The 17823-nt window shown below is 35.8% G+C and overlaps 3 protein-coding genes across 3 annotated transcripts; 1 reads left to right on the top strand and 2 right to left on the bottom strand.

Annotated features, from left to right (window-relative positions):
• Window positions 1-431: 431 nt before the first annotated feature.
• LOC101249274 (uncharacterized) lies at window positions 432-2353 on the top strand. The gene is made up of 2 exons (XM_004240761.5): window positions 432-905; window positions 1120-2353. Exons 1-2 carry the CDS (start codon window positions 515-517, stop codon window positions 1902-1904), a joined length of 1176 nt encoding a protein of 391 aa, XP_004240809.1. The 5' UTR covers window positions 432-514; the 3' UTR covers window positions 1905-2353.
• Window positions 2354-2657: 304 nt separating this feature from the next.
• On the bottom strand, window positions 2658-10255 carry LOC101250123 (uncharacterized). The gene is made up of 5 exons (XM_004240715.4): window positions 9917-10255; window positions 6470-6611; window positions 5368-5594; window positions 3582-3839; window positions 2658-3198 (listed from the first exon to the last, which is right to left on the bottom strand). The coding sequence occupies exons 1-5, from the start codon at window positions 10124-10126 to the stop codon at window positions 2881-2883; spliced, it is 1155 nt and encodes a 384-aa protein (XP_004240763.1). The 5' UTR covers window positions 10127-10255; the 3' UTR covers window positions 2658-2880.
• A 739-nt stretch (window positions 10256-10994) lies between these two features.
• APS1 (acid phosphatase) lies at window positions 10995-15918 on the bottom strand. Its single transcript, NM_001247142.2, has 3 exons — window positions 15502-15918; window positions 14455-14664; window positions 10995-11531 (listed from the first exon to the last, which is right to left on the bottom strand). The coding sequence occupies exons 1-3, from the start codon at window positions 15879-15881 to the stop codon at window positions 11354-11356; spliced, it is 768 nt and encodes a 255-aa protein (NP_001234071.2). The 5' UTR covers window positions 15882-15918; the 3' UTR covers window positions 10995-11353.
• Window positions 15919-17823: the final 1905 nt, after the last annotated feature.

Raw genomic sequence — 17823 nt, 5'->3', positions numbered from 1 at the left:
GGGAACCTTTCTGTTTTTCTTTTAGTAAGACGTGCTAGTTTTATCCTATGGATGATAGAATATATTTATAAATAATCTCAATTTTAGAAAAGTAAATCATAATACAGACGACATATTTATTCTCCTGGCAGAGAAATAATAATCATAGTTCATTTTATTTCGAAGCTACTTGAAGAAAGATACGTGTATATGAAGAAGATAAAACTATAAGGAAAGTGTTGTATCTAAATTTATGGCCAAGACAAAGTGAGATACCACATGTGTGTTGAAGTATAATACTCCTGTTAAGAGCACAAATATTGAATAGAATACTGGACTTGGGAAAAGGAGCACATGAAAGGTAACTTATCAAACAAACATACCATTATTTTTAGTCCCGAGCTTCGTCCACTTTTACTTGTTCGGTTTGAACTTTGCACGTCTCTTAAGAAATTACAACTGGCATGTGTATTTGACTAAGATATCTATATAACAATTTATAATCCATCACTTATCTTTCTCTCAATAGCTACTAATGGCCCTCACTATTGTTGTGGATCTAGGCATTGTCTTGTTAATGTTTATAGCAAAGGTAGAGGCAACTCCCCCAGGAATAGCTTACCATCCTAGCAATTCTCATTGCTCAGATGATGAAATCAAGCAATGTAAAAATCTTCCTCATGTATGTCCCATGTTCTGTCCTACTGGTTGCATAACGGAGTGTCGTTCTTGCAAGCCTATTTGTATCAATGGCCCAATGCCACCAACTTTGTCACCCGCGTCTCCTCCTCCACCCTCACCAACCCCGAGGAAGGCTAAGTGCAAGAACAAGTATTACCATAATTGTTATAATCTCGAATTTTCATGCCCTACCTCTTGTCCTAGTGGTTGTTTGGTTGATTGTGTCTCTTGCAAACCTGTTTGTAGTAAGTTACTTCCTTCTCTATTCTATTATTATACAACGACATATCTAGATTTGGAAACTCTTTAATATCAACTTCATACCGCTCAATGTTTAACATTTACTAGACTACCAAAACTACCAAAGGTCATTTTGGTATGTTATATATGAAACAGAGAACATATACAAATTCTTCAAGCCTTTTGTTCAACTAAATGATGTACATTTATCTGATGCAGAGTGTGACATACCTGGAGCAGTTTGCCAAGATCCTCGTTTCATCGGTGGCGATGGAGTTACCTTCTACTTCCATGGCAAGAAGGACAAAGATTTCTGCTTAGTTTCAGACCCTAAATTCCACATCAATGCTCATTTCATAGGAAGACGAAATCGGAACATGAAGAGGGACTTCACTTGGATACAATCCATTGGTATCCTTTATGGTTCTCACAGGATCTCAATAGGTGCAGTAAAAACATCAACATGGGATGATTACATTGACCGCCTTTCCCTGCACTTCAACGATACACCCATACTTCTTCGTGATGAGGAAGGAGCAAGGTGGCAATCTGATGAAACTGTACCCATGGCCTCCATTACTAGAACTAGCAACACAAACGACATTGTCATAGAAGTTGAAAATGTTTTCAAGATCACTGCTAAGGTTGTACCTATTACAGAACAAGAATCTCGAGTTCACAACTATGGTATACCAAAAGATGACTGTTTTGCTCATCTTGAACTTGGGTTCAAGTTTTTCTCTTTGAGTGACGAAGTAGATGGTGTTCTAGGACAAACGTATAAGAAGAAGTATGTGAGAAAAGTTAAGATGGGTGTATTGATGCCTGTAATGGGAGGTGACAAAGAGTTTTTAACATCAGGACTCTTTGATGCTGATTGTTATGTCACTAAGTTTCAAACAAATGAAGAAGAATCTGATAATGAAACTGGTTTTGCTTTGGAGCTGCCAAGCTTGAGGTGCACTACCGGAATTTATGAAAGTGGAGTTGTTTGCAAGCGATAGAATATAACTAATTACTAATGAAATTTATACCCTCAAGAAATCATGATCAATATATCGTTGAAATAAGGATAGATACTCATAGCAATCTTTGAATAATTTGTGAAGTGATGTAGAGGTGTGTGGTGCCAAAATCTTGTGTTTTGAAGGTAGTGAGGAGAAGAAAGTTAAAATAAACTCAAACTGTTCAAGGATTGAAAATGTTCCAACGTCAAATGATCATATCTCTCAACTTATAATAAATTAAGCTATGAGCAAGAAGAACTCTCTTTTCACATGGAGTGATAGTTTAGGTATGTAATGGGAAGATTGAATAGTTAAGATATGTAACTCAATGTGATAGTTTAGGTATGTGTTGATTTTCAGTGCATTATTAACATTATAAAATGTTTTGGATCATTTAACTGCTAGCCTAAGTACTTAATAGCAGTTATAATTCCAAGTTCTCGTAACTCTTTGGACTACTAGCAGAGATTGTTAAAACGATAAAACCCAAAATGACCAGTCCCATTTCTCCATGAGCTTCAGCAAATTACGCCATGGAAGGGTTGCATAAATCTTTACCAGCCTCAAAAGAACAATGCCATTGTATATAACTTAAGTAGTTATAAAACCTGCTGGACTTTGGTTAAAAATAGTAATCAGCAAAACTATTTGTTAAGGACCTTCAATCGTTCCACCTGCAATTATCTAACACACACAGACAGATGCTCCTATGATTATGAGACAAAATAAGCTCTCATGCTCAGAGTAAGCTAGAAAGAACCTGAAGGAACTTGTTCATTCACTTGCAGAAGGCTGGAAATTGAACACAGCATCCACGCAGTACAACAACAGGCAAATACAACACACTATTGTTACACAATGAGAAGTACAAATCGGCAAAGGATGCACATAGGCATTTATTATGGTTCAGCTCAGATTTGAAGTCTAGTATGCCTTTAATATATTTCATGTTGGCAGTATACAAAGTAAACTACTACTGAGCATCATCTGGAATCAGTACAACTGATCCAGATGTTTTCCTGCTCTCAAGGTCGGTATGTGCTTGTGCCGCCTGAGACAGGGGATAAGTATGATTCACACGGACGCGTAAGACACCTGATGCCACATTAGCAAATACCTCTCCGGCAGTTTCTAGTAGTTCATCCCTCGTCATTGTGTAGTGCATCATGCTAGGCCTTGTCAGAAATAGCGATTTCACTGCAAGAGCTGATAAAGGTACTGGATCTGGTGAGCCAGATGACTGCCCAAAACTCACCATGTATCCACGAGTTTTTAAGCAGTCTAATGATCCCTGATCAAAAAAATTTCTAATCAAAGGCTACATAGGAACAGGACTTAATAAGCACAATAAATTCTTTTTAATCCTGGTCACCCAAGTATTGTCCCATCATAGTTTTCTTGTTCATTTTCCTACAGGCTAAAGATGTTGCATTAAATTTCCCCTGGATAGTTGGTTTATTGCTAGTTCGCCGTTAATCATTAATGATTTGGCAAGTTATGATTGTTTTAAAATAATTTCAATCTCCAACAGTTAAAAGGGATTTTGTTAAACTAAACCCCAACCTACATGAACAAACTTCACCATTCTGATGAAAGTGTTGCTTTTCTGAAAGCTTTTCTGTGAATTTAGGCTAACTTGGTCGATAAAGAATGAATGAATGTAAATACCAATACCTGAAAAGTATCTTTTCCAACAGAATCATACACAACTTCAACTCCTTGGCCAGATGTGATCTCATTGACACGAGTGACGAAATCCTCTTCCTTATAGATTATGACATGATGACACCCATCATCTTTAGCTTGGGCTGCTTTCTCTTTAGTTGATACAGTCCCAATGACTGTAGCACCAAGGGCATTTGCCCATTGGCACAATAGGGAGCCAACCCCACCTGCTGCAGCATGAACAAGTACTGCGTGCCCACGTTCAACCTGTAACACATTGCAAGACAGTATAAATTTGACGAAAGTAAAGAAGCTATATCTTAGTTTGAATTTATGCAAATGAGAGGAAAATCTATTCAATTAAAAGAATTTTAAAAGAATTAAGTTTGAATGAAAAGGAAATGGATGGATGAAATTCCAAGAAGACAGCAAATTGCAATTTGTTGCACAAACATTACATGCCAAAACCATTGAAAGGTCACTTCTTTTTTTGAGAAACAATGAGGCTAGAAAGGTCATTTCTTTTCCTTTCAGCCCTCTTAAAATTACCAATCTGGGAAGCAGAGCGGGTTCATGTTCAGCATGTTGTATTTATTATAGCACACTATTCTACAAACTGGACTGCATTAACCTCCAGATTTAGTTTAGAAGCCTTTGGTCCCCCTTCCCATGGTTTGGGATTCCCAAGTAATTCTGTAAATCTCTAAGAATCCAATTTATGGGGAACCTGATTCTGATCAGGAGAGAGCGGAGATACTTTATGTTAACTGCTTAACCTTGTAGAAACTGGAAGACAATGCACTCATAATAAAATGTATTCCATAATCTTCGCGCTTTCAAGCATTCAATTTAGTCATATTTTATATTTTCTGATGTTTTATCTGCTTCACTAACTAGCTGCAAACAACCAACTAAACCAGCAGGAAATTAAAGAATATCTTCCATTTCACAGTTTCCCAAAGTTGCTTTGGTACAGAGAATATCAAGATTTTAAGAGCACAGCCATCCAGAACACAGATCTGCCCGATACCTGGAGACAAAAATGAAGTAATGATGGTGCTTATGGCTTTGTAACACTGATAGGACACATAGTCTTCCATTATCAAGAGAACAATCATATGAAATTTAAAAGCTGGAAATCTTCAAAATGAAGAAGAGGAAAAGATCCATATGCGCATCCAGATTACTAGCCCTCAACTTCTAAATTACACACCAAATATCACAAGCAACGGTATTGGTTTTTCTCAAGACATATCACTGGGGACTATGACGTTTACTTCTTCAAGTTGTAATTACTCATGCAATAACTAAGAGAAACACATGATGCAGTAGTCAAAAGCAATAGGACCTAGCAACCTGCTGTGAATCACCAAGAAATAGATTAATTTACTTAAAAAAGGAGAGTATGGATAAAGGAACTTCAATCATGGGATATGCGTCTAATTGCTAATCATCCATTAGTACTCCAGTCAATATCTAAAGATTGAATTTCCAGTAATAAGAGACAATCAAATATTTTGTATCTTCCCTTAAATTGTCCTATATATGATCACATTGATTAACATGTAGGGAAAAACATCTAAATCATAAAACAAACACTCAATCATGCCCATGTCAGAGTTGAGGACTTCTTTTTTAAAACTGGTAAATTTGTAAGAGTTGAGGACTTCTTCCGCACTAGATAATCTAAATCATCTAGTTTATAATATAAGCATGTCTACTTTAACTAAAGAAGGAACAGATGGAAAAAAAGAATAGAGGAAACTCGGCTGCTGTAAGATTATGATGTACATACTTTGAAGCAGCGGCGCAGTAGGAACTGAGCAGTCATGCCCTTGAGAAGTATGGATGCTACAACAATGGGGTCAATTGAGGGAGGAACAGGCACAACTTTATCAGCAGGAAGGATCTGTTCCTCAGCATATGCACCCATCACACCACCAGCATATGCAACAATATCACCAACTTTCCTCCCAGTCAATCCGGGACCAACAGCTGTTACAACCCCTACAGCCTCCATACCTGGCATAAAGAATTTAATTCTAGCTTCAATTCCAACTGAATGCTACCTAAATAATACTTCTATGATCTTCGATACCTTATAAATGAAACGCTTCTATCATGTTCTGCCGGCCCCTAGATCTAAAAGGATCCAGCCATAGGCCTGACTGAATATCGTTTTTCCTCCGACAAAACAAAAACAAAGTTGGTAACTCCATATTTTAGAATCTAGGACGAAGAGATGATAAAGGGGTTAAACCGTACAAATACACACAGTTGATAACTTGATACACAAAAAACAAATACTCTCTAGAAAAAACAAGAACCTCACTAATTAAGTGTCGATTGTGATGATGAGAAGTACACAATCCCCCCTATTTATTTGGTTGGATAAGTATATGGATCAGACTTGCAGTAAAGCAGAATCTTTACGCATCTAATTTACTTCACCTCTTTAGTCTACTGCATTGTGAATCATTGCTAAATGGCAGATTTTCAGTACTTAAAACTAGTATTAAAGTGGATAATAGGCTTGAGTGGAAGGAGATAGTAATCAACGATGAGCTTTAGGGAGTTGAAACTAAGCATAGATCTGGAGCTTCCCGAATAGGGCAAACCTCCGGTCCTCCACATAGAGAAAACCGATTTAACTTTCAAATAACAAAGCATCCCATGTTTGGTTGAGATATTCATGCCGAAGCAGATGCAGGCTTTTCTTTTTGCATATGATGCAGTTCCAAAGCTAATCATAACCAGCAGAAGATATTCAAGTTACAGGATGCCTAAAACCAGCGGGCTCCAATAGAATCTTCTTTAAAATAGGATCATATTATACTTGAAATGTTCGTAAACATGTAGAAGAATAGAAAATAATTGAGAGAGGGGATTGAAAGCACCTGGTGTAAAGGGAAATGCAGCAGCTTTGTAGACTCCTTTCCGGAAATATATGTCAATGAAGTTGAGGCCAATGACCTTATTCTTCACCCTGATCTCTCCATCTTTTGGGTCTCCCAGTTCAACGTCCTCCCATTTGAGGACCTACAAAACAATAGGCTTGTTGTAAATAACTGGTTAATAAATTTCTGTTGATGCAAATTAAAAAAGTAGGCTGCCATTAATATTTATTCTCCTGCTTCCTCTAAACACAAAAAAGCGAACATAGAATTTATCACACTAAAATTTAGTATTGTGTCCAAAGAATTGAAAGACCCATCAATTAAGATTCTAATTTACGAACGTGAATGTGACAGCAGATCCAATGATTACAAAGCAAAATATCACTGGAGATCTTAGAATAACTTGTGTTTTCCTAAAGATGAGGGTGATATTGTTATCAGAAACATGAATGACATCTCCAACACCTTAGCCATCAAAAGATGGTGGAAGTTCAGGACTCAGCCTTCTTTATGGCTGATTTCATGAGGGCCAAATATTGCAATAGGGTTCATCCAGTGTCCAAGGCATGGACAAGTGGAACCTCTCAGGTATGTAAATCTCTAACTAAAGCTAGGGAGAACACTGAAAAAGACATTCTTTGGAATATCGATGATGGTTGTTGCAGCATGGGGCCGGAGGGGGGGGGGGATTCCCATTGGAGATCAAGAAAGTCATGACTTTTTTTTTTGACAACGGTAACAGTACTGTGTATTAATCTTCAGCACTAAAGGCTGGGGTCCCATATTTACATCATGGAACTACATACAGTTGCGTGTACTTACACAAAACTAAACTAGCTCCTACTTCATCAACAAAGGACCTAGGATATCTCTAACAGCTATAGGATCATCTACATACTCCAAAATGCACCAATAGCAAAAAGTGATTGTGCAGTTCATTTTAATCCTGCGTAAAGGACTACTAACACTCTCAAAGCATCTCATATTCCTCTCCTTCCATATGGTCTACCAAATCACTGTTGGGACAATTCTCCATTTGCTTTGGTCTGTACTACCACTGCCTTCATTGTTCCAGCTTTCTATAGCCTGACTTGCCCTTTGTGGCATGGTCCAGTTTGTGCCCCTGAATATGGTAAATAAGTGCCACAGTTGTCTAACCACCTTGCAATGAATAAACAAATGGTTGATTGTCTCTGCCTGTTGCTCACAAAAAAAAAATATCTAGGACACACATGTATTCCCCTCTTCATTAGATTTTCCTGTGTTAGTACCGCCTCTTTAACTACCAACCAAGTAAAAACTACCACCTTATATGGAATTTTGACTTTCCAGATAAGCTTCCAAGGCAAAAATCTGAGTTGAGTCCCCATTTGATTCAGGTTCTTGTAGGCAGAGCTAACTATGAAGACACCTTTGCTATGATGAATCCACCTAAGAGTGTCTTCTCCCTCTTCCAATCCTCGAAAATGGTCCGAGGTGCCATAAAATTCAGCTAGTCTATCCACCTCCCAGTCTTGTATCATCATTCTATATGTTAAGTTCCATCCATGAATGGACCAAACCTCTTGCACAGTGGCCTCTTGCACTTTGTCAGCATGGCAAATCATCAGACAACATAGGCAGAAGGACATCACTCTTGACAAGGTATGGCATAAATGTTTGCCTTTTAAAGTTTCATTTCTTACTTGGAGATTGATTCTTAAAATTACCTTTCGATGAGATTCTCCATAATGTTGATAAACAATCAGTCTCTAGATGCTTTTGTTGTGCTAAACCTACTTGTGATACAATGAATCATGTTTTTATTGATGGTGAGGCTGCTTGTTATGTTTGGAACTTCTTTGGTAATCCTCTGGGAGTTAGACATCACTCTTGTGCTGTAAAGGAATTTTCAATATGTGGTGGGATGTTTAGACTATCAATAACTGATTCAACAAATAGTTCCTATTTGTATTTGTTGGGAAATTTGGAGGAAGTATGATTGCAGTGGGTATGTTGTTGTTGGGAAATTTGGAGGAGCTGGACTTCTTATGAATATGGTGGACTTCTTGTGAATATGGTAACCAGAAAAGATTTGTTACTTCCAATAAGGAAATGCATAACCTATGGAACAAAAAGACAGACATATCAGTGGCATTTCCTAGCTGTGATATTTCAGGCAACTGAACTCAACTATGTCAAAGAATTGACATAGAAGAAGTTGCCTAACCCATGAAGCACTATATAGAAAAGGCTCAAGGTGTTTTCTTTGTGACAAGGAAGCAGAGGTAGACAACCACCTCTTCCTAGTCCATACACTGCATAACAATTGTAAATCTGCGGAGCCTGTTCTTATATATGCTTGGAGTTAAGCTGGACAATTCCTTAGAATGTTCTTATATATGCTTGGAGTTAAGATGGACAATTCCTTAGAACACTTCTGATTTGCTGAGGAGCTGGGAGACAATTCGAAGAAGAATTTCTGAGGAAGACTGGTGGAAACTGATTCCAGACTTTATTTGGTGGATCTTATGGAAGGAAAGAAATGCAAGGTGTTTTGGGGGCTGTCTCTTTCTTGCAATGTCCAGTGAGGGTTGTAACTTGTAACTAACATCTCATCACTTTTGGATGATTGTTTTCATATGAATACAAAGTTACTCTATGAAAAAAATAAAAAAATAAAACTATGTCAAGGAATTGAAATATTCAGATCAGTCATCAGGTGTCTGTACTTGGACCAAACCAATGCTTGGAAGGATTGAAGTTAACACTGATGGTAATGGAAACTACACCCAGCAATATAACACAACACGTATTGGTGGCACGGTGAGGAATGATTCTGACAGCCTGATCATGCCCATTTCAGTTCCATTCAATATAAAAGCAACAATCAGACAGAGGCAATGGCCACTATGTATGATGCTAACTGGTACAAACAGGCTAGATTCAAAACTCATGACCTTGAATTGGACTCCTTAAAGATTACTGACATGATCAATAACAAGATCATTAATTATCACAAACTCAAAGGTATCAGAGACATCTTCAAAGATATAAATGGTGCAAATATGAAGATTTCACACTTTTAGGGAAGCCAATCAAGTGTCCAACTTCTTATTCAAACAAGCCTCTTCAAGTGGAAATGATCCCTTCTCCTACTCTTTTCAACATCTTACTAACTAGATAGATGACAACTCCCAAATCTATAACAAAAGTAACTTCTTTGAGAGTTAATACTCTTTAAATCTAATTATATAAATGTTATTGTACATGCAACCTTTCGTTTTACGACTGTGGTGTCCCGGCCAACTTTCAGCCACCTCAACTAATTTTTGCAAAGATTGAATTTTTAATTCAGCATAATGTAATCATGATCATCCAGATTAAAAACCATTAGCATTTGATTCTTCTTCTTATTTTGATAATATAACAAATTTTAATATATAGAGAGAGAGATAAGAAATAGACCTCAGGACCACCAAGTTCATGAACCCTAATGGCTTTGACCATTGATGCTGGTGATACAGAGTGAGCTCTTACTGCTAATCTGACAGTAGTTGTTTGTAAAGGAATACACTTGCGGCCTTTTTGATTACTAGTAGTAATAGCTCTTGTGAAGCGAGAAATGAAAGAATTAGGTAGAAGAAGATTGTAGCAACGAAGTGAAGTTAATCGCATTATTTGTCAATCAACAGAGGTGCCAGATTCCCAAATACCAGAAAAAACTTTGAAAAAATTAGTCATTATTTGAATTTTTTTTTAAATTAAAAATTTATCTTGAATTTTTATCTTTTATAAAAATACTTTTTATAGTTGTTGTTTATGTTGTATTATATAATATTTTATATTAATTCCAAAATAGTGATGAATGGGCACTATTTGTTATTATCATAACAAAGATTCAATTGACTTGTAATACAAACTCATGGTTAGTTTTGATATTTTTAAAATTTATGTATATAAATAATATTTTTTTTAAAAAATAAAATATATTTTTCAAATATTATGGCCAAATTACCTGGTGAAATTTCACCCAAATAATATTTGCCAAAAATATTTAGAAATCTATGACGAAACACTAGCTTGGTATCGAGGTATATATTATGCCAAAACAAATTTAAAAAAATATTAAATTTTTGTCCTTATTCTTTATATATCAATATTTAAAAGATCATAAAAAAATAGTTTATTATCAATTTTTGGTACTCAATTAATTGTGTATTACACCCAAAATATCCCATTAGTCATATACACTTCCTCTGTCCTTTAAACTTCTTCTCCATTTTTTCTGTTATAATGTTTTTAATTATTTATCTATTTTAATAAATTAAAAATGGATAAATTTGTTTTACTTATATTAATTATTTTAAAATATGTAGAATTTTTCATTCACTTCATAATTAATAAAGGTAAAATAGTAAATTCATTATGACATTAGTTATTTTCTTAATAGATGTGAAAATTTAAAAGTGAACAAGTAATTAGAAAAAAAAAGTGAGAAGAGTATAAAATTTGTATACTGAAAAGTATTTACAATTTACAAACACAGGACCATCAAATGACGATATTTTATTTTTGTCAACGTTGTACAAATATTACTTACCTTTCGTTTATATCTCTCCATTAGTCTTGCAAGTAGGAAACCTTTTTATGAGTAGCCCCCATAACTTGGCTATGATATGGCAGTGGGACTAAACAAAACACTAAAAGAGTGGTTTAGAAACAAAAGAGTCGTCACAGACGGAAATGGTGGTTATGCACAATTGTTGCTGCTACGGCATACATTAATTGAATCATCAATGATCTCCAGTTTAAGGGATTATAAGAATTACAGTTCCATTGCAGTGAAAAGAAATAATCATTGGCATGTTGCATCAACATGGACTACCAAACCTATTAGTTACTTTAAAGAATGTAATACATCGGGTTTGGAAGCTTGAATGAGCGATAAGTCATAGAGGAGCCTAGCAGATCACTCCATTGGTCTCCTGAGTTGCCCACTATGCGGAAACCTTCTTCTACCATCTCATTTCGTCTCTCTGATTTATAGGTTGTTGCTGTTTTGCCATGGTCGTCCGAGCCTCTGCATAGAATCAGAATCATTAGCAAAATTTCACTATGGTGAAAAGGCAAAAGTAACCTCTTCTAATTATGATTGAATTTTCAACAACACACTGGAAGATAGCTACAAAAAGAAGCATAAGCAAAACAAGTACTAAAAAAAAAAGTTAAAGCAGTAACGTAAACGTGTAAAGCATGTGTATATCACTCATGTAACACACATCTGGTTGTGGCTTTTCAGGTTGGTAATAATTCTATTTTTAAATCTGGGGTAGTAGGACCGCCTCCCCCCCACCCCCACCCCCGCAAAGCATAATTGGTGTAGTTGAGAATTCGGTTTTAGTTTGAGGGGTAGTTAGTATTTCCCCGGCATGATATCGTAGTTACATTAGCACTGATTTGTGTCCAGATTAGGAAAAAACAAGAGGTGTTCAAATAGTAAGCACAACAATGGAGATTCACAGAGTCCCCAGACTGGGATAAGCACAACCATGGAGATTTACAGAGTCAGACGAGGAAAAAACAAGAGATGTGTTCAAATACTAAGCATAACCATGGAGATTTACAGAGTCCACAAACATTCCCTTCTCTGAGTTATATGTCCCATTCTATAACTAATCATGAATATGATGTATATCAAACATATTCAAACTCCATTTTGAACAAATCTAAAGATCCAGACAAAATGAGTTGATCATGTGTTTTTCAGCAAGAAGAAAATGAGAAAGATTAATGCATCTGCAACACTAATCAATCATCATCTGGCATCAGACATGTCATGGATAGGTGAGATAAGTAAAATGTACCCGACTAAATTAAAAAAATGAACTTTACAAGAACAATCTGCAGTACAGCAACATGAAAAATGCATTACTTAGATCTACTTGCCAATGTTCATCAATGTGAAATCACATTGTGATTGGAGAAACACATTGAAAAACATTGGCAACTACTGAATGAAGTATGATTTTGCAGCAAATATATGCACATACAAGTAAGTGAGCAGTATACTTGTAACGACCTGTTTAGTCGTTTTGGCAACAGACTTCAATTCTGGAAAAAACTAGCAAAAGCGACGGACCCCACGACGGACCGTCAAGGGCACGACGGACCGTCGCAGGGTCTCGTTTCAAAACACTTAGAAAATCTGAAATTGGGTACTAAAAATCGACTCTCTGAACTTTGTGACGGAATGGCAGGACGGACCGTCACAGACCGTCACAGGTGTGACGGACCGTCACAGACCCTTGGTGGAAATTTGGGTCTCTGAACTCTGCGACGACCTGCAGGACGGACCGTCGCAGGCACGACGGCCCGTCACAGTTTGCATAATCCCAGTTGGAGTCGGATTTCTGGTTAAGTTTTAAGGGACGTTTTTGACTATTCTTTCCTTAATTATAGATTTCGTGGGGTTATATTAATAACTAAAATTCTTAAGGGGTTAAAAGAGGTAACCCTAAGTTAATTAGTGGGGTATTATTGCCATCTTTTATTCGTAATTATATACTAATTAGGGTAAAAGAAAGAGGGTTTGAATAAAGAAAATAGAAAGAACAAGGGAAAGAGAGGGAATCGAACGAGAAGGGAGAAACAAAGCTTTGGGAAAATTCTTGCTTGATTCAACTCTTCGGTGGAGGTAGGTTATGGTTATTTCATGCTATTCGTAGTAAACTCTTAATAGCGAATGATATGTGTTAGTAGTATGGTAAACCTTCTATATGCTTAATTGTATGCTTGCATGAATGATGTGATTATGTAATTATGAATAAATAAGCATGATGAAGCTATTGAATCCCAAATCTTGAAAAGAAACCCTAATCTACTTTGATAATGATGATGCCTTGGTATGAAAGAAGGCTTGATGAATGAAAGTAGTGAGATTAGGGGATCGGGTGCCACGTTCCGGTACCAGGATAGAATATGGATCGGGTGTCACGTTCCGACACCAGGATAGAATATGGATCGGGTGTCACGTTCCGACACCAGGATAGAATATGGATCGGGTGCCACGTTCCGGTACCAGGATAGAATATGGATCGGGTGTCACGTTCCGACACCAGTATAGAATATGGATCGGGTGCCACGTTCCGGTACCAGGATAGTATATTGAGGAGTGGAGTGTCACGTACCGACACGAGGGGAATAAAGATAATGAATCTTGAAATATGATAATATATCCAATCTAATGAACTAAATTCCCAAATGAGTGTGATGAGGAGGTGTGAGTCCTCATTGATGTGCTTGGTATTGTAACCAAGGGTTATGGTAACTATAAATGCTGCATGTTAAGGATATTAGTTGATTTTATGATATTGCTTAATACATACTGTTCCCTATTTTGAGTTGGTCAATGATATCTACTCAGTACCCGTGGTTTGTACTGACCCCTACTTTTATGTTTTTCTTCTTGTTATTTGTGGAGTGCAGCAAACGTGCCGTCATCTTCGACTCAATAGTAACTCAAGCCAGTCTTCGTCACATCGGAGCTTCAGGGTGAGCTAACGCGTCTATCTTGGACTGGATCTTCTCCTTCATGTCTCGATGCCTTGAAACTTCGGCATGGACTAGCTTCTTATGTATTTTTAGCTTTTAGAAACTCTTAGAATTAGTAGTTTAAAGTAGATGTTCTTGTGATGATGACTTCCAGGTTTTGGGAATAATAGTTATTGAATTGGTTTTATTAATGAGTTTAAGTCTTCCGCATTATTTTCTGTTGTTATTACATTGAAATGTTAGGGTTTAGATTGGTTGGTTCGCTCACATAGGAGGGTAAGTGTGGGTGCCAGTCGCAACCCGGTTTGGGTCGTGACAATACTCAGAGCATACATTTAGATTTTAAACAAATTTCATTCTGAATGTTTCATATATGTTTTCCATTTTTATCACGGTAACACCAGGAATGAAATCAACAAACTTTATTCATAAAACCATACTCATTTACTCACCTTAGAATGAGCTTGTGCCAATCGTGGAATCCAGCATTCATCAAATTCTCCACAGTAACACTTCTGTGTCTTTCACTGCGCCCAGTCAGCAAGAAAACTTTGAATCCCAGCTTCAGAACTTCTTGATAAAGCTTCAAGCTGGACCCCAAGGCTGGCGCCGTTCCCTTCTCAACCCATTTATCAAATTCCACATCATCAAATACCTCCAATCTACAATATTGAGATCAATATAAATCACCATTAGCTTACTATTACACATAGTATAATGCCTAAGAAGAAATATGAAGCAGAACTACAATTCCAAGTAAAACAGAGAAAATCCCCTTCAAAATGGATATTAACAAAAATGATGCTCAATCTATCTCCTTTTACATGATGGATTAAGACTGTGATTAGGTTTGTTCTAGTCTTTAGAAAATGTAGTTTGATGTGGTTCATTATCTAGTCTATAGGAGAAAACGTTATGGGGTAATTGCTAAATTTTTAGCTTTAGTTTGCTATGTTTTTGCTTATAAAAAGCAACTGCAGTTGCAGCATAGTTGAAATTAGTCAAGCAATTTCTTTTCACATTCACCACTTCTTTGTCTACTCTATTTTCACTTTTCTTCTCTAATCTGTTTTTCCTATCAGTGGTATCAAATCCACACCCGATCCAATGTGTGGGTACTCAGGATCCTAGACAGTTGCACATCAAATCAAACAGTGAAACCCCGGGTAAAGAATGTCCCAATCTGGACTTGAGGGCTCCTTACATGATTTGGGCAATCTTCCACCGTCCTCCCTTTGAGCTCAGCTTTTGGGGTATGAATTAGGCCAAAGCCCTTATTCGACAGACTCAACGGGGACATTTTCATTAGTAGACATGTTGAGCTTATGCGAAAAGGTATAGCCCTTTAATTTCTTTAACTGAATCCAACAAACTAGGGTCATGTTCAATTATGACTCTGACCCCAATATTGGCGTTACCCAACAAGACAGTTTAGGAGTGCAAGAATGAAGTAAATTTAACAAAAAATACAAAGAAACTTAGTGAAGAATCAATCATACCCATAACGATGATCAGAATAATAAGGAAGATTCGAAAGCAAAGTTTCGTCAACATCAAAAATCCACACATCTCTTCCATCATCTCCCAAATCAACACTTTTGGCATATTCTCCCGCCTCATCCGAAACCCTATCAATCTCCATCTCATAACCTGGACCCACCATATATTCCTTGACATAATCAGCACATTCCTCTGGAATCGTCTTCCATGGACTTAAATTATTCGTTTCAACAACAAACCTCCAAGTCGTACACTTCAACTCATCCCTCAATTGTTTTTCAGGATACTCAATAATCAATGGCCTTGGAAACACATGAGAATTGAGATTTTCAGTTCCGATTGCAACAGTCAACAACGCCAAGAACACGAAAATCCTCATGTAGTAAATTCTTCAAGAATGATAGTAGGGAAGTAATGGAGTCAATGAAATACCAGAGATAAAGAATACGTAGAGGAAATTGTGTTAAGAGTAGGTGGATTACTTAATTCTAATTGGGCTTTGGCGTGATTCGTGCATTTCCTTTACCACGTGGTAAAAGGGAAATAATATTTAACCAATAAAAATCTTCATTCTCATATGCTACCCACGTCTCTAAATGTCAGATTTGGTGAAAAAGTTCGTAAAGATAAAAAAAAATTAAAATACTATATTTTTAGAAATTTGTACCTTAAAGTATGATATATACTAATAGTCATAATTAGCGAGAGAAAAAATAAGCACAAAATGTCCGAAATTAGTAAATGACAGTTTAATATTTTTTTTCCCCTCGTATAATCTATATCACTAAACAACAAAAATAACGGAAACATACAAAATTATATATATAATACATAACCGCTTAAAAACGTAAATTATATAATTTCGTATATTTTTTATTTGTTAATAAAAAATATTTTAATTGCATACTTGATTATTTTATATAAATAGATAAATGATGTATTCATTCACTTAGTATTAGTATACATTTAGGATCCATTTGGCAGACGGTATTAGGTAAAAAATAATTCATGGATTAAAATTTAATACATTTAATACATTGTTTGGTTACTTCATTTAATTTAATCTATGAATTCCTTATCCATCATATGTGATATTATCTTATCCCTAGTAAATGGAGAGATAACTAATCCAAGATTTGTTAAACCTTGGATAAGACCCCTAAATGACTAAACTGATCCATTATTCTTTTTTCTAAATTTCTTTTTTAATTTAATTTTTTTTATTTATATTGGAATGGTTATAAATTTCTTTTTAAATTCTCCAAATTCGTTTGATCTTCACTTTTTTTTTGATTTTTTTAATTTTCAAGATGGTTTGTCGATTATTCATTTGAACTATTTGTTTTTATGATAAAAATAAACTTTAGGTATGAACAATATAAGTAGTCTTAAATCTATGTTAAGTTTAAGATATATACTTGACCAACAAAAAATTAGAAATACATTGTGTCGTCTATGATCTTCTTAGGGGTACGTCATACCTTAAATTAACAATTTTATGTATATATATATTTGATTTAACTAATGAAATGGAATAAATAATTCTTTTAAAAAAAGTATTCGGTTATCTACCTTGACCCAACTAAATGAAATAAACACTCATAATAACACAAGGGTATAATAAGAAAGAATTTTTTGTGAAATTATAAATTAAACACAAAATTAAGTGGAAACCAAACACTTGAAAAAATTATCTCTGCGCTACTAATCTCTGTACTACTAATCCCTGCATTACTAATCTTTGTGTTACTAATCTATGCATTATTAATCCCTGTATTATCAATGTTGGTACCAAACGACCCCTTATAGTTCTATTATCCCCTCCAGTGTATACATATTGAAAAATTAAATAATTACTGTATTCATTCCTTATAATATGTGTACACTGCATTATAAAAATAAGATTTAAGTCACATGTGGCCGATTAAAGTTGTCCGCATATTTTATTTGGACACCATATCTTAGGTTTGTTCTAATTGAACACCTTTATTAGTTAAACAAATACATATCGAACATTTTTTTGACAATAAACAAAATTAGAGATGGTGTGTAATACATTCGCCACTGATGTTGCATAATATCTAATGAAAAATTGACACGTGGCATTGAGCCATAATAATAATTAGTAAAAGTAAATTAGGAAATACTTAAAAACTATGTTTTACAAAAAGTGATAATGCATAAGTACCCCCTAACCGAAATCTCAGAAACACACCTAAACTTAACTAAGATCCTATTACCCATCCCCTCCCCCTCCCCCTCCCCGCCCACCCCCCTCCCCCCAAACTCATTTTATTCGTATTATTTGTTCACCTTTTGTG

The sequence above is a fragment of the Solanum lycopersicum genome, chromosome 6 (assembly GCF_036512215.1).
Source record: "Solanum lycopersicum chromosome 6, SLM_r2.1".
In the NCBI taxonomy this organism is placed as follows: domain Eukaryota; kingdom Viridiplantae; phylum Streptophyta; class Magnoliopsida; order Solanales; family Solanaceae; genus Solanum; species Solanum lycopersicum.
This window is presented reverse-complemented; position numbering and strand designations above follow the sequence as displayed.

Bases quoted from the DNA above. Each gene is read 5' to 3' on its own strand.
- APS1 (NM_001247142.2), bottom strand. From the start codon at position 15,881: ATGAGGATTTTCGTGTTCTTGGCGTTGTTGACTGTTGCAATCGGAACT. The intron at 14,665-15,501 runs GTATGATTGATT...TCAATATTGTAG, and splicing joins TATTCTGATCATCGTTATGG to ATTGGAGGTATTTGATGATG. The intron at 11,532-14,454 runs GTGAGTAAATGA...GATTCTATGCAG, and splicing joins TGGCACAAGCTCATTCTAAG to AGGCTCGGACGACCATGGCA.
- LOC101249274 (XM_004240761.5), top strand. From the start codon at position 515: ATGGCCCTCACTATTGTTGTGGATCTAGGCATTGTCTTGTTAATGTTT. The intron at 906-1,119 runs GTAAGTTACTTC...TATCTGATGCAG, and splicing joins CTCTTGCAAACCTGTTTGTA to AGTGTGACATACCTGGAGCA.
- LOC101250123 (XM_004240715.4), bottom strand. From the start codon at position 10,126: ATGCGATTAACTTCACTTCGTTGCTACAATCTTCTTCTACCTAATTCT. The intron at 6,612-9,916 runs GTCTATTTCTTA...ATTGTTTTGTAG, and splicing joins ATGAACTTGGTGGTCCTGAG to GTCCTCAAATGGGAGGACGT. The intron at 3,840-5,367 runs GTATGTACATCA...AATGTGTTACAG, and splicing joins TACTGCGCCGCTGCTTCAAA to GTTGAACGTGGGCACGCAGT.